The sequence below is a fragment of the Dermacentor variabilis genome, chromosome 4, assembly GCF_050947875.1.
Source record: "Dermacentor variabilis isolate Ectoservices chromosome 4, ASM5094787v1, whole genome shotgun sequence".
NCBI lineage: Eukaryota > Metazoa > Arthropoda > Arachnida > Ixodida > Ixodidae > Dermacentor > Dermacentor variabilis.
This window is the reverse complement of record NC_134571.1, coordinates 72,131,133-72,155,128: the sequence shown is the minus strand read 5'-3', so window position 1 is coordinate 72,155,128 and position 23,996 is coordinate 72,131,133. Positions and strand designations below refer to the sequence as shown.

General features: G+C 47.0%; 1 protein-coding gene across 1 annotated transcript; it reads right to left on the bottom strand.

Annotated features, from left to right (window-relative positions):
* Positions 1–756: 756 nt before the first annotated feature.
* Positions 757–23,487, bottom strand: LOC142579348 (pancreatic lipase-related protein 2-like). Its single transcript, XM_075689441.1, has 7 exons — positions 23,438–23,487; positions 9,383–9,441; positions 6,701–6,954; positions 5,819–6,046; positions 4,156–4,402; positions 3,247–3,450; positions 757–1,470 (listed from the first exon to the last, which is right to left on the bottom strand). Exons 2-7 carry the CDS (start codon positions 9,414–9,416, stop codon positions 1,169–1,171), a joined length of 1,269 nt encoding a protein of 422 aa, XP_075545556.1. The 5' UTR covers positions 9,417–9,441; positions 23,438–23,487; the 3' UTR covers positions 757–1,168.
* Positions 23,488–23,996: the final 509 nt, after the last annotated feature.

Below are 23,996 nucleotides of genomic sequence, written 5' to 3'. Positions count from 1 at the left end.
CACAGTTAACAAAGGCGACTAGTTCTTCGTGAGTGACAGGTGCTTATGTTAAGTTACCGAGGTTACATATACGAATAAAAGCAAGAATTTAACTCATTTAAGCCTCTCAGATCGGCTTGGGGAATTCGCCACCACCCTAACCGTGGGGATATAGGGAATCCCGCTGTTTCTTTAGAGAAGGACCTGTGGAGGGAAGAAATAACTTCCTTTTTGTATGTGTACAAGTGCGCTGCGATAGTTGAGTCAGCTGCTGCAACTCATGTGACCCTGTTACGACTGCATTTCTCACAGTTTTCACTAGCTCGTACTACGTGGGCCACAATGATTTATCTGTACATATAATTAAGAATTACCGTCAAGCATGCACCGGTGAAAAATAGATTAGTCAATCCCGTCATTGTCGATGAAAAGGTAACTAGTCTTCACAGCGAGCGTCCTCTGGTGCCGACTACGACTAGTTAACTCCGCCATTTTTGCGCATGTGCATATCTGCAGTCACATGCAGTTTCGATAAATAAATAGTAGTCAGCGACTTTTGTTATTTCTTTTTTCAACAAGTATAGTAAAAATGCAATAGGTATCCCTGGTGGTATATATATATATATATATATATATATATATATATATATATATATATATATATATATATATATATATATATATATATATATATATATATATATTAGATTGGCGCGATACATGCAGGGTTTGTGTCTCGTCCTTGGTACCTTGTGGTTGCACGTGTTTGCGCTGTTACAACCTAGATTGCAGTTGTAAAAGTACCGTATTCATCCAGAATTCCCTCCATGAAGAGAAAGTAGTAGGCCTGTAGAAATTTTTAACACACCTTGAAAATAAAGGCGAGCGGTCACTACATCGAGGTAACGTCGCTACATTATCGTGGGATGTCTCTGAATCCAGTAGACGTCGTCGCAATAACTGGAAACGCATTTCCCACCTCTCAAGGCCCCATTGTCTTCGTAACAGTGATGACTCGGCCCTGTCGCGCAATCTTCCACTCGGACCGCCACGTGCACTTACGACGTTCAACTTAATGCGACCCGTACCACTCTCCTGGTCACAGTACGAGCCCTGAAGCTTTAACCCTGCTCCGGCGCATCCACAGCCGCAACGTAAGCTATCGTCCTCTCGCGAACCGTCTCGTTACCTAGCAGTAAATAAACCTCGTGGACACACTCAAAAACGATGAGAGAACTAGGACCAGGGAAGCGGTTCGTGCCATGGCTCCGCCCGGGCAGTGCGGGTACTGGGAGGACACGCTGAGAAAGTGCCTTCCGCGCAAGTTCGCACTGGCGTTGTGCCCCATGACACCGCAGGGCGTCCGGTCACAGGGAGTGCACCGGCGGCTCTCGAAGGCGCCGTAGTCGTAGCAAGGCAGCGCCGGGTAGCTGCAGGTACGGATCGAGTTGGCGTAGTACAATGTGGCACGTGAATGGGAGCAGTCCAGGCCTTTTTTTTTTTTTTGCAGGGAAGAGTGAATGGAAAAGAGAAAGGAGGAAAGAGAATTAGTTGCGCGGTTGCTCACTGCGTGGTGGTCAGTGAACTCTAGAATAGAGAGAGAAAGGAAAGCACGTGGAGACCAAAGAGAGGCTACCTCACACCGAGTGCGTCGGGTAAAGAGAGCATGCAAGGTGGGGGAGCGATGGAGGGATCTTAAGGCGGAGGCAGAGTGCGGACAAGTTCAGCACTTGAATTAACACAAAAACACCTTTTCTCCGAAATTTAAAAACAAACAAAAAAGATGTGAGGTTCTACCTATCAAAACGTCACACTGGTTATAGGACACACTGGTAATATTCTGACCACCTTGAGCTCTTTAGTGTGCGTCTTGTCTCGGTTCACGCTTTAAACCTCTTAAACTGCTAGACTGGAATGCATCTTTTTGTGAAGAATTTTAGTAAGTGGTCGTTTTAGGGGGGAAAATGGCTGTTGGCAAATGCTCCTGTTCGTGCAAAAATTGGGGCGTGTAAGTGTTTAGGAGTTTGCCTTTGTTTCTTCTTATTTATTTATTTATTTATTTATTTATTTATTTATTTATTTATTTATTTATTTATTTATTTATTTATTTCCTTCCTTCCTTTATTTTTTTCTACAGGTAGCCAGCCTTTTCAGTATGAGCATCTCATTAGTTTTCAAGCGTACATTGCTACTTAAGTCGAACACGAGGAACTGCAGATTAATATTTCAATAATGGATATCAAAAAATACAAGCACGAGGTTTACGCACCTGTAATTTTGTACCAAAACAGATATCATACTTCTGTAAACAGCATGTGTTTGACATTCTAAAGCGGCAAGTTTTATATGATAATTTACAGGTAACGTGAATTTGTTACAGTGTTTACAAGAGTATGGCAAAAGCCCTACTCAAATAATAGTGGTATTCTTCAGAGCGGTTTATAGCAGGTAAATATCGTCCGCCTTAGATGTAATAATATACGCAGTTTACAGAACTGTGATATGATTTTTTATTGCTGAGTTAGAGTTGTAAACTTATTAGGTTCACTTTTTTCAAGATTTTGCGATTTCGAACAACTTTTACAAAGAAAAAAAATCCGCTTCCTAATCTGACAATATTTTAACCTTTTCTTTTATATGCAACAAATTTGATCAAAATCGCTGGAGTGGTTGCCGAGAAAAACTATTTCTACGTTGCAACGCATTTAGATAGAAGCCCCCGAGCTAAATCTTCCCCTTAAAGCGGAAGTATTTGTAGTTTCTGTCTTGAATACGTGCTCTTCCTGACCATAGACAGCTCTGTGCCTTTATTTTTACCCCGCGCTTGAATATTTTATGCGCCGAAAGCGCTCATAAGATTACATATTCCGCGCGCGTTTCCAACATAGAAATTCATTTGCACACTGTATACGTGCATATACCTAACGGCAAAGGTTTAAAAAAAATTGTGCATATCCAGCACCCATATGCATTAGGACTGTTAATATTCTGCAACACTTTTTTTTACAGCATAGCGATTTCCGTGCCAGCGGGGCAAATCAGCAGCACGCGGGAAGCCAAACAACGCGTCAAGTAATCCACCCGACACCGCCGATTACACTGCCTCCGAGATCCGCCCACTTTTCATTACGCTATCTCCGGAATCGGCCAAGTTCACTATTGAACAATCGTCCAAGAAGGGCCCACTTTACGCGGAAAGCCGAAGAAGATCGAGTAGACGCGCAAAATTCTCGAATAGAAGGCCTTTAGGGAGCCTCTGAGACATACGGCCAAGGCTTTTGCAGCCGGGCTGGTGCTTTCCCCCGTTCGGGTAGAAGTCCACGTGTCCCGATTCCGTGGTCATGCCCAGGCGACCGCGGAAGAAATTGAAGCCCATGCCCATGCTGGTGTGGATGATGTCCACAAAGTCGGCGTGCTCTTTGCGCACGTAAGCGTCGAAGTACTCGAACAACGGGCCGGCCGGGTCGAGGCCTGCATGCAGGGTATGCGAAAGCCTGCCACTTCTTCGCGCATCCCTTGCGAAAATTGAGTTGACTGGGGTAGACACGTATCCAAAGGTACAGGTTTCTTGATCAAAAATTATATACACTCTCTGCACTTTAAGAACACTCCGCAGACACTCTATAAATATATATAATCATGAAAAAAGAAAGTCTGTATAATAACGTTATATAGAGTTACCATTTGTTTATGAATAGATTATTAATAAACTGGTTAGAAAATGAACTGATTATGAACAAGTTAGGAAACAGCACTAGAAATGAATTTCTGGCAACGTTACTAAACGTGTCCGCCGATATTATTTTCCTTTACGATAAAAAATATTTATTTGAAATTTATTTCACTTAGCTTTAGGCCAGAAAGCGCCTGACCTAAGCATTCAAAACCAACAGATAAATTGCATGCTGAAGTCCCTTATCGCCTTTCCCCATATTGCAGTTGTCACAAGAAGTCCTGTAGCCTTCTTTCTTTCTTTCTTTCTTTCTTTCTTTCTTTCTTTCTTTCTTTCTTTCTTTCTTTCTTTCTTTCTTTCTTTCTTTCTTTCTTTCTTTCTTTCTTTCTTTCTTTCTTTCTTTCTTTCTTTCTTCCTTCCTTCCTTCGCATACCGTGAGGTAAATTCGCCATAGCAAGACGCACCGTCGCCCATTGGAAACGGCGTCGCGCCCACGTACGTACCCGTTATTCTTCCCACTTTGGATCCCGTCAGCGCGAGCACGTCCTGCCCGAAGAATCCCCCCGCTTGAGCACCCAGGCTGTGGCCGATGTAGTGGATGCGCGAGGGCACCAGCACGCCGGCATCCACCAGCGTCTTGACCATGGTGGCCGCGAGCCGTGCCACTGTGCGCGTGCTGCGCGCGGCCTGGCTGTAGTTGGCCACCCGGGAGGCCCGCGACCAGTCCACCACGACCACGGTGGCGTCCTCCTGCGATCGGAGAGTGGGTCGGACAAGAAGTCGAGCGATCGATGAGGCTCTTTCGAGTTGCAAGGCAATACTTTAATCTGGTCTGAGTATATATCGCGTTGATAAATAAATGTCGGATATCGGATATCGCGTTGATAAATAAATATATAATTAAGTGACTAACTGCTAATTAAATATGTATACGATAAATAATTTTGAAATTGATTGATTGATTGATTGATTGATTGATTGATTGATTGATTGATTGATTGATTGATTGATTGATTGATTGATTGATTGATTGATTGATTGATTGATTTTCCGCTATGAGGCATGCCGAAGCGCAGGGCTTGGGGTCAATTTTGATCCCTTGTGCTTCTCTAACGCACACCTAAATCTAAATACACAAGCGTCTTTTCAGCCCACCTCAATAGGAGTGCGGCCGTCGTGGTGGAGAGTTAAACCCGCGATCTTGTCCTCAGCTGCAAAAATATACGTTAGCTGTAGCAACACTATGGTCCCTAGAATATTCCAGGGATCATAGCGGAACTGAACGATGTATTCAGCCTCTACGTAGAAGAGGACCAAGCTAGGATTACAACAGCAATGAATATCACCTGGAGCCGTTCTCGGATGAGTATATATACCTATTATATTTTCGTGAGCACTATCGATGCATCTTTAGACAGAGAATGCGCGCGTCGATGGGCTTTTATTTCGGAAAGTGGGGAGGGGGGGGGGGGACAGAGCAAATGATGAAGGAAAGGTAGGGAGGTTAACCAGGACTGAGCCCGGTTGGCTACCCTACAATGGGGAAAGGGAAAAGGGGACGGAAAAATTAAAAGAAGATAAAGTCTACTGGGGATATCGTTCGGTCATTCAGTCTGGATCACAGACGCTGACTCAATCCAGTAGCTTTCAAATATCGCAGCAGCGCTTTTGTGGCCTTTTGTAGCTGCGATATGCGAGGCCATGGTGGCATTGCAGTCGGCGCTATCAGCCAGTCCAATAAAAAACGTTTATGCATTGGTGAATGCGACGCCCAAGCGTAAGCGGCACAGCATTGTTTCCTCCTTTCGCGGAAGCCCTGGTGGGTTTTCTGATTAAGAGCCAGGGTGGGCTGGGCAGAGCGTCGAATGTCTTCCATTTTCAACAATCCAAGGAAGCGAGAAAGCGAAAATACTTATCGTATAAAATATTGATAAATACGACGCTCAATGACAACTGGAGGTATAGGTTTAGCTACAGGCTTGGAATGATATGTGATGACGACCACTTTCGCTGACTATTGGACCAGGTTTTGCAGCTTCTTCAGAAAGAAAGAAAGCTAAGTGAGACAAAATAGTCGTTGTTACCGAAACAAGCTTTTGCTTACGCATAGTCCTTGAATTTCACCGAGAACCACCTGTCGAGCACGCACGGTAAGGGTATACGTACCACGGCGAGTATTTCGTCCTTGATTCGCTGTACCCAATGCGCGGAGCCCTTGCTGCGGTAGCCATGGACAACGAAATAGAGGGTCTGGTCGCGGTCCAGGTGCTTGGCCACAGCGCGGAAGTCCCCGTCGTGGCGCAAAGTAACCACGGGCTCTCGCGCAGGCTCGTCCGAAGGTCTGCCGCTTCCATTTTTGGCGTTCGTGTAGATCAGGAAGCTTGGGTCGACGGCCTCAACGTGGCGGAATCATGCGAAATAGTTGGCGCGTAGTGCGGGGGTGATTTCTTTTTATTCAATCAATGTTTTTTTTTAGTGTTTCGCTTCACTGCGATTTGTCTTGTGTATTGCGACTTTAAGTTTATGCTACGCTGCGTTACGTTTCGTACCACCGAGTCGCTTTCGAATCCTAGACGAGGCAATGACATCTGCTTAAAGACAATCTTTTTAATCTACCCGAGACGCTTCGCTGTGGCCTGAAGAATTCGATCTCACCATTTCGTGCAATGGTGACTTCCTGTCTCTCACCTGCAACCTTGGCGAGCATTAATTTACGTCGCAGTCGACCGTTAGTAGTGTTTTACAGCATTGCTTCTTTTTTTTTAATCTCTTCACGTTGGGAATATCGCTTTTATACAATCCGCTTCAAATTAAGAAAGCAGAATTTATAATCAGAGTGAAGTGGAGGTAAGAACATTACTTTCTTTTTTATCTAGCGCATTACAATGCCACTAAAAGCCTTATTTGCTTCAATTTATTGCAGATCTATGGGGATCTATTGCAGATCTAAAGAATAACCTAAGTAAGGAGTATACGTTGTTTTCGTAATCCAATGCGATATAAGAGCACAGAGTTTCCCGTTTCTTGCACGAGCACACGAGTGTATACCTGGGGTGAGCGCGGTCGCAGGTGAGCCAGGTTCCGGGCAACTTCAAAGACGCCCACCAGACCGGCGATCGTAATGGGAGCTGGCGCTGCGCCGTCGTCGCTGGAGTACGCCGCCGCTCCGTCGAGGAAGCGCCTGAAGGCTCGGTTCACGTCTTCGATCTCCGCGGGACTCAGTTCCACGTACTCGTCCTCGTCATCGGCAGTGGGGCGCCAAGGTGACGAAGGCTCGCAGCAGGACCGCAGTACGGCGCTCCCTGTTTCCAATGATCAACGAAAGACGCCCGGAACGGTAGGTGGGTAAGCGTATAATAGCTTTAGCCGCCCTGGCTATAGCGTTATATTGGGGCCTGATTGTAGAGATTGGAATCGGCGCGCTCCGCCAGTTGCTCCATATCAATTCTACGAAAAAAAAATACGTTTCTTTTTTAGAAAAATAAGTAAGTAATAAGAGACTTCCGCGCATATCAGCGTAACACGTACAAGAGTGAAACAAAAAGAATATACGAAACATCAACAACGAAGGCGAGTTACTAAACGAAACGTGCCCTATGGTATTTGAGCATACACGCATACCGTGTGTCCCAGCAACGTTAGCCAAGCTGTTCGACGAAAAAAAAATATATTAGCATAACACGGTGGACACGGTTATATATCCTACAGTGTTTGTTGTCAGAAGCCTGACGATCGAACGCCGTAGGTCTAAAAATTGCTCCCCACCCCCAACAGGACTTTTCTGGAGGGGGTGGGGGGCAATACAAAAGAACTACTCTTACCGCGAGACGACGCTTGGCAAGCCAGAGAAGGCGCGAACACGTAACACGGGTGGCAACGCTGCCTTCAAGTTCCCACACCAACTGGCCCGCGACGTCATGGATTCTGACAGCGTCTTCTCCAGCCTAATTGTGTTTTTATCGGTAATAACACAAAGTCGACATTCTGAGCGAACAATGGATATATTATGCGTCATGCGTGGGCAAAGTTTTCAGAGCATCAGTTCATTGTGGGCTTTGCTAAAAACTCATTAAGCAAGTGCTCGAAGGCGTTGTTTGGCCGTTATCAACTATATTTCTCAATGTCCCGGATAACTCTACGTACCACCGAGCTTATATTTGGGGAAAATAGGGCGCGTGTTAAGTGTAATGTCTGGCGAAACGTTAGCGTTTCTGGCATAACTCTGAGCTTTGTATACAAATACTCAACCCTAGTTTTGTCCATTTTTTTCTCGTGTTATACGAGGTTCGCAGTCGGTTTCCTTTGTGTCTTCAGTGAAATAAACAAGGTGTACGTAGCTTCTATTTTGTGAAAATAAGGGAAAGGTTATGGGTAACGTAAATAATAATAATAATATTTGGGGTTTTACGTGCCAAAACCACTTTCTGATTATGAGGCACGCCGTAGTGGAGGACTCCGGAAATTTTGACCACCTGGGGTTCTTTAACGTGCGCCTAAATCTAAGCACACGGGTGTTTTCGCATTTCGCCCCCATCGAAATGCGGCCGCCGTGGCCGGGATTCGATCCCGCGAACTCGTGCTCAGCAGCCCAACACCATAGCCACTGAGCAACCACGGCGGGTTATGGGTAACGTGTAGAAGAAGTACAAAGCATGTAGGTTAATTACAACCTATGCAGTAAACTACGCATCCGAGCACTTCGGAGTGTTGTAGGTGTGTTTTATGAAGGCCGCAGAATTTATACCACTGCACCGACAGAATTGTAACTGCCACCAAGATCGAATTCGGTGAAAGTTGGGCGAACGTTATGGCCAATGAGCCTGCGAAGTTAAATGTGTGTCGTCAAAGTGCAGTTATTGTAAAAAAATTGCTTCAGCTGATGCTGGAGAGCTTGGAAAAGCCGTGCATTCGCTGTTTCCCAGTGTCTTAGGATAAGTGTTCATGACACCAAATTCAGATTCACTAGAAATGGGTGCCATAGTCAGAGTAACATCTCTATCTCATGCCCATTTTACATAACCCTCGAGTGCCACACGGAATCCATTATTTTTGCCATCAATACGCGACATGCAAACGTTTCCATTAAAACAGACATGCCTTGAAATAGGTACAAAGGGAAAGGCGATATGCACAGTTAGTCCTTGTTTTGCACACATCTGTGCTTCTTCGGAATGTGCATTAGTCTCAGAAGGCTAAGTGTACTGGCATTGCAAATCGAGCATGCCTTAACGCATAATTTAAAGAATATTCAGGCTACAAATAGAATCAGCACCAGCAAGCTATTAACTCACAAGAAAATTCTGAATCCCAAAAGCGTTGTTTATAACCGGATACTGCATATTTCCCTGTCAACGATCTTGCATGGATCTCTAAGGTCGAAACCTGAAATCGCAGCTTAGAAGCATTGTCACTGAGTCTGTTCCTGAGTTTGGCGGCCAGCTACAGCAGTGCATCGAATAATTTAGTCCGAAATACTGTGTAAAAAGCGCCAGATGCTTCTTCGATTACAAACAAAGCTATATCCCTGTCGTCTTTGCCAGTCTCGCTACCAGTCAGACTTGGGAATAAAAAAATGACATAAAGCTTTTTCTGCCTCATTACCGCATCCGCATTATAGTGAACTTCTTTCCTGAAGTAGCCATTTTTCTTTCTCTCTCTATTTTTGCGCTGGTTATCTAAAACTTATAACGCATTTGATAAACCCGTGCGATAAATCAGCATGCAACATACCTAACAATGTGTAAAGTACTGCAAGCACCCTCATGACGTAGCTCAGTAGTGCAGAGTACCTGAAACGGAACAAGTAGAAGTAACCATATGAAACGTGCACTGTGAGGAACCAGCTGTTCATGCATTGCACATTGCACGCCTTGTCAATTCAAGCACATCTGTTTCTACGGTCTGAAAAAGCAGGCGATCTGCAAGTACGTTAATTAAACCTTGAACATGAAATTATATGGATATTTTTCTTTGTTGTTGTTAAATTGATAGCACCGGACCCCCCGCACATTCGACGCATCTCAGTGCAATGTTGTGATCTTCAAGCATGCAATGGTGTCTAAAGCTACTTGAGCTGCACCATATATATGTACTTAGAGTGCCCGAAGTATGCTGATATTTTTTTTTGCTTGCATTGCCTCGGTGCGTTAAACGAAAACACTGTAGTTACATAAATTATCCTTTCAAGTTTACCTCCCCCCCAAAACAAAGCCAGTGGAAGAAAACGAAAGTCAGGATAGAAAAGAGCAGTAAGCAATAGCAGTGTCTCTATATGCTTCTCCACCATACGGTGGGCGATACCTACACAAATTAGAGCAATTCAGACTAGAGGCATCACTGACTAAATTTTCTTTCTCTTTAAAGAAGATTGCTCGCGCTGATTTATTCGAATGTTTACTCAAGCCGATACCGCAAGAAGTCTAAGACTTACTGTGCACAACATTGCTCCAACTAATTGAGTCACTGCTTCGTATTATTTGCGAGACTGCAACTTTATTTTTCTTTAGTTACGACCCCATATGGTCAACAGACAATGAATCCAAGGAAAGCACAACGGATATTAGCTTTTAAATCTCTATACATTTCCTTTTCATTTTGTGGTAAAGAATATATACAAAATCAATGCAAAGCACCAAATATATACTACGTAAAGTTCTTATAGCACTGTCTCCGCTGCTACGCCATGTAGTGCTGTCTGCCAGTTCAGTGACGGGATCCAGCAGAGCGTCACAGAGACGTCTTTTGTCCCGCGTACTCTTAGAAAGAACGATTATCATTTAGGAGCGCGGTTATGGTTCTCACAGGATTCACCTATAGTTACATTAACAATAGCATCATATGTATGATTTCACTTTGAAGAACTACTGGGGTCTTATAACGTAAAACTATTCAAATCCGTTTTTATTCCAATCTCCTGACGTCAAATTTACGTAACCACTGACGCAAGCACCGGGCAGTAACCCGAAGGGTTGTTTGAAAAGCTCAATAAAAGGCGCTCCTCGTTTATAGGATGTCACTTTCTTTTGCTTTCAAAGCGAATAGCATTGCATACATTGAGCAGATTTCATTATCAAATTGGCTCACAAGAGGCGAGGAGGAAGTGCAAGGGGAGAAGGGTTCGATGGGGCCGAGCCAAAACAGTCAAAGTATAGGTAGCCGGCCGGAGAGAATGGTGCCAGAGTCTGCGATTGACCCACTTCCCCATACTTAGCTTGCAGTGGCTAGTCAGAAGCCGCGGCGGCGTGCAATGGAACATTAAAAATGCCGCCAGAATGAATCCTCAGCAAAGAAGAGCTCGCAAAGTGATGACGGATACGTGCCGAAAGGGCTCGATAACGTTATACTGCCGTGGAAAAATGTTTGTTATACGCAAATGAATCCATGCTCCCCGGCCGCTCCGAGTAGCTAGTGCCAGAGCAATCGGTGGGTAACCATCTTCTATTCCTTTCGGAACGGGGCAGTCTCCGGCTATTCAGAGAAAGATTCAGCTTTGATCGACATATAAATGCGTGTTTAACGTGTACTTTGACGCGGCGAGTTTTCGCGGTTTTGTGACGTCGCGTGACAGACAGGCGAAGTGAACGCAGCCCGAAAACGTTTGATCAATGGCAGAGTTTTATGGCGAAAAAGGCGTCGAATCAGAAATAATTATTTTCCTTTCGTTCGGTCTAATCCTGCATAATCAGTGTGCAAACATCATATAACATGGCGCGTTTTCGCCGTTTTCGGGACGTCGCGTGAGAGACAGGCGAAGTCGGGGCGGCCAGAAAATTTTTTGACCAATCATACCGATCGCACGACAGCCCGCCGAGCAAAAGGGACACGTCCAAGTGCAAGGGTCTGCACCTTCGTTAGGAAAGCGATCACCTTCGTGGAACACGGAATGATCGGCAGAAGCGGCATCGAACACGGCACGGTGGAAGTAATCACGGGCAAGAAGAGGAAGGAGAGCACTTTCCTAGTGAACGTCTACAGTAATCCGTCCCACGGACAACACAAGTTCAAGGCACTATTCCACAAGGCGAGTTCAGTCGCGGGGAGCAATACGCTCGTAGTGTGCGGAGACTTTAACGCTCCGAGCCAAGACTGGGGCTACCACAGAACGACGGTCAAGGGGAGAGAGCTGATGCAAGACGCCACCGACGTGGGACTGCACCTAATCACGGATCCGGCCTTTCCCACCAGGATCGGCACATCGGTTACGAGAGACACCACTCCGGATCTTACCTTCGTCAAAACCGACAGAGGATCGAGAGAAGCGAAATGGAGAAACACGGGCCAAGAGCTGGGTAGCGATAACTAGATCGTGGAGGTCGTCGTACCACTCGAAGGCCAAGGCAACACCGGCATAAGGAAGCATCGCATTACGGACTGGGACGCCTTTCGAAAGGCGCTACCTGCGGTGCAACTGGACATTACGGACATCGAGCAATGGGCGGCCAACGTCGTTGAGACGACGGAAGGAGCCACCAAAGAGCTGGAGACCGACGAACGGATAGACAAGATGGACAGTCTGCTGGCCCACGTGATGGAAGCCAAGCAGTAAATAAAGGCGAGGTGGAAGAAGCGACGAACCAACCAAAGTCTAAGGGAGAAGATCGCCGAGCTCAACAAGCAGATCGAGGTCCACTGCAGGGTGCTATGCACCCAACAGTGGAACTAGGCCTGCAACGAAGCCGACGGACAGATGCACAAGGGCAAGACGTGGAACATGCTGCGGCACCTCCTCGACGAAACCAGGACCAAGGGCCACCAACACAACAACCTGGCCAGGGTCCTACATAAGGCAATCTGCGAACACGTGGAGGACGAGGTCAAGCGGCGCTTGGACGCCAAGTACCTACCGACCACCCCCACGGAAAGACACTCGGATTACCAAGGCAACGAGAACGAGACGCTAGATCGAGACATCCAGACGTGTGAAGTCAGAGTTGCCCTGCAGGATCTCAATGGCAGGTCCGCCGCGGGTCCCGATCGAGTGACCAACAGAGTGCTCAAGAACCTCAACGAAGCGGCCATCGAAACGCTCATGAACTTCTACAACAAGTGCTGGCAAGAAGGAAGGCTGTCCAAGCAATGGAAAGCAGCCAAGACGATCCTCATCCCCAAGCCTGGCAGGCCGCCCAACATAGAGAACCTCAGGCCGATGTCGCTCACTTCGTGCATGGGAAAGGTCCTCGAGCACGTTCTCATGAACAGGTGGCAGCGTTACCTGGAAGAATCGGGGCTTTATCCAAATTCCATCATCGGGTTTCGGAACAAGCTCGGGACGCAAGACGCCATGATCTTACTGAAGAACGAGATCATCGACGATACGGCGGGCACCAAGGACAACAGAGCCACACTCGGGCTAGACTTGCAGAGCACCTTCGATAAAGTGAGGCACTCGGCTATCCTGGCCCAAGTATCCAGGCTAAATATGGGCAGGAGGACATACCAGTACACCAAAGACTTCCTGACGGAACGGGCCACCGAAATCTGCGCGGGAGACCTGTAGCTCGAAGAGAAGAAGCTGGACAGCGTCGGAACTCCGCAGGGCTCGGTGATCTCCCCGCTACTCTTCAACCTCGTGATGATCGGGGTGGCCAACCGGCTAGAAAGAGTAGCGGGAGTCTGGCATACCATCTACGCCAACGACGTTACGCTATGGGTATCGGGAGGAAGCGACGGACACATCGAGACAACGCTGCAAGAAGCGGTCAACGCCATCGAGGAGCAGCTGGACGGGTCTGGACTCGTTTGCTCTCTGGCCAATTAAGGCAGAACTGCTGGTGATTCCACCGACAGGAGCGGGCAGGAAAAGAAAGAATATGGAAGTCAAGTACGAGCGTCCCAAGATCACGGTTAAGACGGAGGGAGGACAAGTAATACCGGAGGTCGAGAAGATTCGAGTGCTCGGGCTGCTCATCCAGCGAAAGCGAGTCAACGGTGAAACGGTCAACGATCTCGCGGGCAAAGCGGCCGCGGCAATGAGACTCATCAAGAGGGTGTCCAACAGAAGAGCGGGGATGAAGGAGGAGAGCCTGACTAGGCTCGTTCAATTCTTCGCAATTAGCCCCATGACGTACGTGGCCGCCTTCCACAACTGGAGGCCGAGCGAACGTAACAAGATAGACGCCACCGTACGCAAGGCGTATAAGGCGGCACTCGGTCTCCTCGGGAGCACGAGCACCGAAAAATTCATGGCGCTGGGAGTCCACAACACGCTGGACGAAATAGCCGAAGCACAGAGAACGGCACAACTCGAGCATCTCTCTGAAACGAGAACCAAAAGGCAGATACTGCGGGACCTTGGCCTCGAGCCGAGGGAAGGCAAGCAGCAGAAAGACGTACCTATACCGGATAGCATCAACAGAAAGCTCAGCGTCTTCCCGATCCCGAGGAACGTGAACCCCGAGCACAACAAGGAGCGGAGGTTGGCGAGGGCCAGGGCTCTCGTGGACCTCCACGCCAGAGAAGAAGGCGCCGTCTACGTGGACGCGGCGGAGTATCGAGGGAGCAGCGACGCATACGCTGCGGTGGTTGTCGGGGCATCGACGGGTGCAACGAAGACCGCGGCGAGCGTCCGGACTCGAGAAGCGCAACGGGTGGAGGAGGTGGCCATCGCTTTGGCCGTCTCCGACCCCGGATGCACTATAGTGTTGTGTGACTAAAGAATGGCAGTGAAGAACTACGCCAAGGGTAGGGTATGTAGTGAGGCCGCTTGCATACTGGCGCAAGGCCGAAGACATCGGACGTAGAAGTGTTGTGGTGATCAAGTGGTTTCCGGCCCACATGGGCAGTGACGTGTCGGAACGCGGGAACGTGAACCACAACGAGACAGCCAACTCGGCCGCGCGAGGACTAACCAACCGCGCAGCTGCTAGCACGGCCGACGCGGAGTGTTGGTCGCGGTGCAGTGCCAAGGACAAGATGACCACCTTCAACGAAATAGTGAAGTGGTACAGACTGAACAGACAGACTATGCCGCCACCTCACCCGGGGCTTACTCGGAAGGAGGCAGTGTTATACAGACAGTTACAGACGGGGTCCCTGCTCATCCCGGTGCTAGCTAAGCACGTGTGTCCGAGCACGCGAGTGACGTGTGTAGACTGTGCGCGAAGGAGAGAGCCACCGCGGCTCACATCATTTGGGACTGTAGCGTAAATCCGCGAGAAGCCAGCGAGAAGACGACGATCCCGCCGCAGCTAGAGGATGCAACAAGGAGCTATGATCAAGAGACAACTCAAGGCCGTCCAGCAGGTCTCGGCAGCTCTAGAGAGGCAGCGACGGCGCGAAACCGAGGAGAAGGGGGGCAGCACCCCCAGGAAGGGGGCGGCGGCCCTCTCGGATCCGCGGAAGTAGCGAGGGACCAAGACCTCGAGGAGCACAACACACGAGACTGACGTAGTGGCCTCGTCGCGGTAAAAGCTTGTCCTCCCTGCGTGGAGGGAGCCTAACCGATTCTGCAGGCATTTTCAATAAAGTTGTTCTCTCTCTCTCTCTCATCATGGAGGACTGATTGCGGAATTAGAATAAAAGAGTGAAATTTCGTTACGTTATAGCGCCCCTGAACTGAATGTATTTACCTTAATTTTTCAACAGTCGTTTCACTGTCTTTGTGTCACTGAACACAAAAGGGACAGCGAACTTTATAACAGTGCCTCCCGATAAACATAACTGGCTTCTCCTTGCTTCACACCATTTATAAACGAAGCGCTCAACTAAATGTAGTAGGATCATCTGAATGATGCCTCGTTATCCTTATTGTCAAAATAGTGATCTCCGTCAAAAACACCTCTATATTTCTCACCATACTTACGTTGTACTGATAGCGAGATAAGTACGAAATTATTTATTCTCCAGGCATGTCGAGAGTTCGAAGGACATTCACCTCTAGTCAGGACTCATTAGTTGCAATGTGAGTGTATACTGCTAAGATAATCGAACTAGCACACCTTCGTATGACCACAGCCACCGGGTTGCCTTATTGGTGGTGCTTTTTCCAACCCATGCCCGCCTTGTCATATGCCAATCTCTCTCTTTCCCACTCTCTCTTCGCACCGCAAGCGTTGGACGTGGCACTGTCAGTCGTTCAGAAAATGAACGAATAAGCATCAGTGGAAACGAAATACAGCCACAAGTGACACAGTAAAGTCGGTGAAGTGGCCTCGCAACGTGGGAGTTGATATGCTTGATAGTGAGAGTTGATATGAGTGGATATCCTGCTCGAGTGCTGGTATAACGCCCCTCAAAGCACGTTTAGGACCTGCAACGATGGCAAAGAAAATTGCGTGCTCGGCTTACGTCGACAAAACTCGCTCGCACAAGTTGTTGCAGGCATGGGAATGGGTCAAGTTGGGCGCGTCTATTTTAATGAACAACGCGACAGACAACGGGAACAACGCGACAACGTCGGGTGCGGTATGTTTTACGGCCACGCTTTATGCAATGCTTACCTCACTAAGGGGGGAGAACCTGTATGCCTTGTTTGGATATTGATAGAGATGGTAAGCAATAGCGAGCTTACCAGAACGACTCGCTCAAACTCTGTACGTGACCAACAACTCACGCATGCGTCCCACCACAGTACAAATGTAAGATTGAAAAGCGCATCTATGTGGGTCGTGCGTCACGCGAGCTTCATAACAAAGCTGTTCTGCGAGTTCCGATAACGTTGGAATGGCCGTAAATCGTGGTATGGAGTGAAACTATCTGCAGGAAGATATTGCATCAGAAGCCCGTCTCACGAGGAATACCGATTATTGTTCATTGTTCAATCAGAACATTGTCAGTGGGAATAGTCCTATCTTTTTAACGACATTAACATTCTTGGGAAACTTCACCCGCTTCGCGGTACGTCTGTATGTGTTAACTGATGCATTTCCAGCGCCCCGGAACAAACAGAAAACTATCTTGAGAGTAAAAGAGAACTGGACAGGGAAGACGCTAAAATCAGAAATAGAACTAGCCCAGTTTTCCACCGTAAGTCTGTCTGTATGTATGCATGTAAGTAAGTCCGTATCTAACCTATCTCCCGCCGCTCTTCAATGAAAAAAAAATCCTTTATAACGTTTCCGGTACTGAACCGAATCGAAGCTGCGTCACACAGGTTCCTCAGGCACAGCAGCCCGGTGCTTTAGCTCAGCGCCATGAACGCGCGGGCGCAACGAGAGAACAATTCTCAGCGTTCGCACGCACCGGCGCGCCACGCATTTCGAAGGCCCCGCGCGGACTTAGTGGCTGCGCCGCAAGACGGCATTGCGTGTCCAGAGGGAGCTAGGGCCTTAAGAGGGAAACGCCTAAGAGGAGTCGGGCTGCAGTACACGCCTCATGCATGACGCGCTTTGGCGGTGGCAATACGGTGTGTCGCTACATTTATTTAATGCCAATTGCATTAATTTCAACATTCACTGTGAGGTGGGTTCTGGCGGAATTTCTTCCGCACCGATTTTTTTTTATGAACAAGAAGAATTAGTTGCAATCACTGAGTAACAATTTCATCAGAATGATTATTGAATATGTCGCGAATAACAGTATATCAGTGTGAGCTTACATCTAATCACTTACGAGCTAATCACATTGCCATAATCCAGTATGAGCTTCAAGAGAGTACACAGTAAAACAAATCGAGACACACATTCCTCCAGTAGCGAGAACTTGCCGAGTTGGTACATGTTCCTGATCTGTCATCGCACCAACTAGGCAAAGGCAACACGGAAAAAGAAGAGAAAGAAGAGACAATCACGGAGACGATCAGTGCCTGTGATCTCTTCTTATTGGTATTTACCTAGTTGTTGCTTTTATTCCCGTTTCCATAGTATTTTAGTGAACCTCATGGCATTTGTGGCAATTGAAACGGTGATGAAATTAATAGTGCAGTACATTGGACCTAAATTGAATGTTTTGATCAGCGTCACCTCCTTACTAGGGTCAGATGAATCCGTATTGTTATTTATTTAAATCCTTTCAGAGCCCGTAGGGCGTTACAGAAAAGAATGGGGGCATCAAGCACTGAAAACACAAATGTAGATATCCCGTCACGACATGTACTCCAAGCGCATTTTCAATATCTCTCGTATCAGTAATAGACACAAAGGAGGTGGGAAAACGGTTACAGTCACATATCTGGTGGTTACTGATGCCGAAAAAATTCGTTATTAGACCGCTAGGCAAACCAGTTTAACGTAAACAATCTCTAGCGTGAGCTAATTAATTTAACGCTGACTTCAATTAAGTGTTGTCGGCGCACATTACAGAGCCAAATAATGCTTGCAAAGTTGCTGCTATCGTTTCTTACTTAGGAGCCGAAATGGTGGGTTCTTCTCAGGAGTAGGAAAGAAGGACATCTTTATTCAATTTCTAACACAAAGTCGCCTAACAGACAAAGAAAATTCCCAACAGTTAATATATATGAACTCAGTTAGTGCTGCAAGGAGTGATTTAGCGGCACAGTAAGTGTTCAACGATGAAAATTTCAGTACTCGGGTAAGCACGCAAGGCAATTAATGTTAGTTTAAAGATATTGCAAATCAGCGGTCCGCAGTTGCAACGCACTATTTCTGAGTTGAAGCCTTGCTCAGGCGCCTTTCTACGGCAAAATACATCAATATCCTTTCTTTTTCTTTTCCTCGAATATACGAAATATTAAGAAATGGCTTGTTATAGATAGCGTAATTGTAGTCCTTTAACTAGATTACTCGAAGCGGAGTAAGTTACTCGCACAAGAAATCGAGATGCATAATAGAGTGATTTGGGAAATTCCACCAATTAACTTTTAATTTCGCCACTTTGCGGCGCGCATTGGAATTTACGAATTGTAACTGGTTTACTTGCAAGGCATATCCACTTGCAACGACTTCTATGGATAGCACGGATTTCGACATATGCGTTGTGAAACTTGCGCTAAATATGCACCATTATTCCACTTACCTTTTCAACAAACCGCCGTTTTATGCATTGAAGCACGAAAGTTACTGTAACGCCTATGTATTTCGTTGCACACCTTAGGAATGATTAGGTTGAAACTGGAGTCCCTTGGGAGTGATTATGTCGAAACTTGAGTCATCCAGAACATTCGTTATAAGTGGGGCATCAATGTATGTATCAATGTATGTCTTGAGAACTCACTGGCTAAGATTCGTAAATTGCAATATGTGCTGTGAAGTAATTAATTCAAAAATTAAGTAGCGTTTTTCCTAAATAGTTGATTATGCTTTTCGAATTCTCGTGCATGTAATGTCCGCCTTTTTGAGTAATCCAGCTCAATGACTAGAATTGTGCTATAGCTGCCGTACGTGATTTTTAAAAATTCCGTATGATCTAAAAAAAAAAAGAAGAAAGCATCCGGCACATCTGAGGCCGCATAACTTCACTAAGTAGCATTTCAGTTTCATCGAAAAAAATAATAGTTGTCACACATTCTTCCAATATCTTCCGCAGCATCGCATAAGCAACTAAAGCAGTGATAGCCGTTTGCACCAAGTATACAGTACACTTGAGTATACACTATATTAAGACTCCATTGCATTTCATGAATTGCATTTCATGGGATTTGAAGGCTTATGGCACGTCATGTTATTCCTTGAAAAACATAAATAATAAAAAACAAAGTGGCGGCTGCTTCATGTAAGTGTTTTAAAGGGATGCGGAGTTATATAAAAAATATCACCGACGATTACGATACTCCCTAGTGCGATATTTGAGCGCAGCTGTGTGCTTTCATATGGCGATATATTGGCTGGCGTGGACAATCTGTCTCGTACGGCACGTTGCGAACGGCGCGAACTGCGGCGGGACTGCCTCGCTAATCGTGAGATCGCGAGATCGCGAGAGGAAGCGCGTGGGTGACGCGTGGGCGCGATTCACAGCAGCCGCTGCAGACAACCTCCGCTCATGCAGCGCTTTGTTTCCATGCAGACGATGCACGCTACTCTGGAGCTATCTAGTAGCCATCGCGGCAAAGCCCCTCGTGAGCAGCACTATGCTTTTCTTCTCACTCTTTCGCCATACCTTCCTCCTCCTTCGTCCTCATGGCTCTGCTGCGCCCTCCTCCTCGCGCTCTCTTCCCTGTCGCAGTTTTATTCATCTACCCCCCACTACGCTTCGCGTTCGCTCTCATCTTTCGCTGGGCTCGTTCGCTCGGTTACGCCGACGCTCGCGGCGTAACTACTGAATCACTCGGAAATGCCGGTCTTGATGCCTCTTCGCAAAAGCGCTACAGTTGCTGCAATACCGAGTATTACAGTCGTCTATAGATCCAGAAACAACACCTTCAGTTTATTTTCAGATTGGTATACACACAACGCACCAATCTACGGCCCGAGCCCATAATCAGTCACCTGTCATGAAGTTCAGTGCCGCTCGTCCGCGATAAGGAAACCAGCAAATACTTACAATGATTAAAAGCGTGTCGTATGAAAGAAAGGAAGAAAGAAAATATTTAGTTCAGAAATACCTACAAATCAGTTCATTTTCACTATTGTAGGTTCAAGACATACAGTTTGACGGAAGTACACATAACTCCAATATACCTCAGGCTACATAACTTCACGCAGTGAGAATGAATTTTCATCAAAAAATAATTATGACGATTTATTCAGTATCTTCTGCAGCCTCTCATTACGAAAGGAAGGAAGAGAGAAATATCGCCTTGTTTTCTTATAGAAAGTAGTGGTTGAACTCCCTAGTTGTATCTCCCTATCTCTGCGCCCTCGACAAATATTTGCCGTTGCGAGACGGGCTGAGAGGACAGCAACGTTAGCATGGTTTAGCCGCGTGGTTTTTGCAACAGCAGCAAGCGTACAACTTACGTGGAAAGAGTAACGTGGATCCGTCGGAGAGGCTATTCGCTTCTTTCGCACATCGCGGACCACGGCGACTCGCCGAAACCGGAGCGAGTTTTCTACTCTGGCTCTCCTCGATAACGCAGCATCGGCAACGGGGCTGATAATAGGTTCGTAGCTGCCTTTCCTGCCACACGGCAGAACAAGCGGTTCACCTGGCGTTCTTATCGGCGCTTATCTCAACACTTTTGGCACGTGTGTGCGCTCACTGTGCAGGGAAAGCTCGGCACGCAATCCTGTCTGGCATATCTTGAATAGCTGCCCGACTGTATTTCCTGAATGCGCTAAAAGGGTATATATAAAGTACGAACGCATTATTGAACTTGAAAATTTTAATCAAGTTATGGGTTTTAACGTCCTGAAACTGCAGAGTAAGTTATAAAGAACGCCGTTTATAGTGGAAGGCTCCGATTTAATTTTTACCGCCTGGTCTTTCTGATAACGTGCTCCCAAAGCAGGGCGGAGGGGCGTTTATGCGTTCCGCCTGCATCCGAATGCGGCCGCCATTTGTGGGATAGGAACCCGCGATGTCGTGCTCAGCAGCGCAACGTCATAGCCACTGAGCCACTAAAATCCTGTATTAAAAGCTCCTTATAGTTCTTCAAGTCTTTGGCGTCCCCTTAATTATGGATTAAGATTATGTTGGCGTTCTTCCAAGATTCCGGTACGCTCGAGGTCATGAGGCATTGCGTATACATTGCGTATATTGAAAAATTATAGACCGATCAGCTTACTGTCCGTTGCCTACAAAATGTTTACTAAGGTAATCGCAAATAGAATCAGGAACACCTTAGACTTCTGTCAACCGAAGGACCAGGCAGGATTTCGTAAAGGCTACTCAACAACAGACCATATTCACACTATCAATCAGGTGATAGAGAAATGTGCGCAATATAACCAACCCTTATATATAGCTTTCATTAATTACGAGAAAGCGTTTGATTCAGTCGAAACCTCAGCAGTCATAGAGGCATTACGGAATCAGGGTGTAGACGAGCCGTATGTAAAAATACTGAAAGATATCTATAGCGGCTCCACAGCCACCGTATTTCAATAAACAAAATCTCAATAAACAAATCTCAACAAAATCTCAATAAAGAAAGGCGTCAGGCAGGGAAATACGATCTCTCTAATGCTATTCACAGCGTGTTTACAGGAGGTATTCAGAGACGTAGATTGGGAAGAATTGGGGATAAGAGTTAATGGAGAATACCTTAGTAACTTGAGATTCGCTGATGATATTGCTTTGCTTAGTAACTCAGGGGACCGATTGCAATTCGTGCTCACTGACCTGGAGAGGCAAAGCATAAGGGTGGGTCTAAAAATTAATCTGCAGAAAACTAAAGTAATGTTTAACAGTCTCGGAAGAGAACAGCAGTTTACGATAGGTAGCGAGGCACCGGAAGTGGTAAGGGAATACATCTACTTAAGGCTAGTGCCCGCGGATCCGGATCATGAGACCGAAATAATCAGAAGAATAAGAATGGGCTGGGGTGCGTTTGGCACGCATTCTCAGATCATGAACAGCAGGTTGCCATTGTCCCTCAAGAGAAAAGTGTATAACAGATGTGTCTTACTGGTACTCACCTACGGGGCAGAAACCTGGAGGCTTACGAAAAGGGTTCTTCTTAAACTAAGGACGACGCAGCGAGCTATGGAAAGAAGAATGATGGGTGTAACGTTAAGGGGGGCGGGGGTAAGAAGAGAGCAGATTGGATAAGGAAACAAACGCGAGTTAATGACATCTTAGTTGAAATCAAGAAAACGAGATGGGGGGGGGGGGGGGCATGGGCAGGACATGTAATGAGGAGGGAAGATAACCGATGGTCATTAAGGGTTAATTACGGACTAGATTCCAAGAGAAGGGAGGCGTAGCAGGGGGCGGCAGAAAGTTAGGTGGGCGGATGAGATTAAGAAGTTTGCAGGGACAACATGGCAACAATTAACACATGACCGGGGTAATTGGAGAAGTATGGGAGAGGCCTTTGTCCTGCAGTGGGCGTAGCCAGGCTGATGATGATAGTTATTCAGTGCTCCTTGGAGTAGCTTCTGAAGTGACCCATTCTTCCAGACATATGGGCCTTAGGCCGCTTGGGTTGACCCGTGATGCGTCATCTAGCGGATGTGTACGTGCCCGCAGGACCTATATAGTTCGGTTATTACGCGCATGCCACAGTGTTCAGATTGCGGTGTGGCCGGTCGCCCCTGTGCGCGTGGGTGGGCAACATGGTGGTCAGTCTTTAGTCAGGAACGCAGCAGCAGACTCTTCATCGTTACCGTGATGATGCACTCAACTAAACGCAAAGTTGGGATTGGATCCGTTGAATCCAACTTGGCTGACAATGGCTTCAGTGATCCGCGTAGAATCTATGACAGGGCGCGGTGCCTCGAACACAGAAGGGGCAACGAAGAATTTGCAGTTTGCAGCAATATCCAAAATGATGTATCTGTGTGCTCTCTCAAAGAATCAATGACGCTCGAAAGCCTTCGCGCATCGTTATCGTAAAATTTCAGCTGGGGAGACGAGTAATGGCAGCCACTTGTTTTATCCAAGCAACGAAGCCATGCTCAGAGGTTATGAAGCATAAAACAATTACTGTGACGTCTGCATGTCTCCCGCACAAAGTGCTACCAATTTATAAATGTCACCTAAGTGATGTGGGCTGGTTTCTAACGGTGAACGCCTTTTAATTCCCCTGCCTAAAACCACGTCTTTTGCCATCAGGACGAACCTAGTATAGGCTTAGCGATATGCCGACCAAGATGACACCAAAGTCCTTTGCCCTCCTCGCAAAATGTACCAGGAATGACAATGCTGGATCAATCATTAACCTCACAATAACGACAAACGCCGTAATTGACGCTTCTTTTTCTGCTACCAGCGGTTCTGCGATTGAACTTTACGACAGTTAGCATGGTAGCGCAGAGAGCATACATCCATGCATGGAGGTCCTTTACTCACCGTTGCCTCGAAGCCTTGCCCCCCACTCGCCGGCTCGCTCCTTGACCCGGTTGACCATGCAGCCATTGAATAATAAAAAGGCAGTGTTCTTCACAGTGCGCTTCCATACACATCACGCAGGGACCACTACATCCGAAAACAGTGGATCACCCTTCCCCTGCTGCAATCGGCCGCTGTGACCACCCTTGACTACGGGGCCCGTTTTCTAGGTTTGCCTCTAAGGAAAGCACACTGCAGCACGTGCAGTGGACCGGCGTTTCCCTGACACATGCTGTGGGAGTGCCCGGATTTTTATCAAGCGCGGGAAGTGGCTCTAAAGGCTCTTCCTGCTCTCATCCTCTCGACCAGCTACTACACTTGCATAATGCCAGAAAACGTTGGCAGCATAGGAGGAAACACGAAGGTGGTCAGGTCCCTCCTGCCCCTCTCCCTCCCCAGCCCCCTGTTGGTTGAGCAGGAACGCAAATTCTGTCACGCAAGAGGCGCGAAAAAAGCGCGATAGAGGCGGCACACGCCACGCGAACAGAGACGAATTAGTACAGGGGACACCTGCGGCTTC

What these genes read in the sequence shown, in the direction of transcription:
- LOC142579348 (XM_075689441.1), bottom strand. Translation starts at nt 9,416, where the DNA reads ATGAGGGTGCTTGCAGTACTTTACACATTGTTAG. An exon ending in AGGACGAAATACTCGCCGTG is followed by an intron (nt 4,403 to 5,818) that starts GTACGTATACCC and finishes CTCCGATCGCAG; the next exon opens with GAGGACGCCACCGTGGTCGT. An exon ending in CAAAGTGGGAAGAATAACGG is followed by an intron (nt 3,451 to 4,155) that starts GTACGTACGTGG and finishes CCCTGCATGCAG; the next exon opens with GCCTCGACCCGGCCGGCCCG.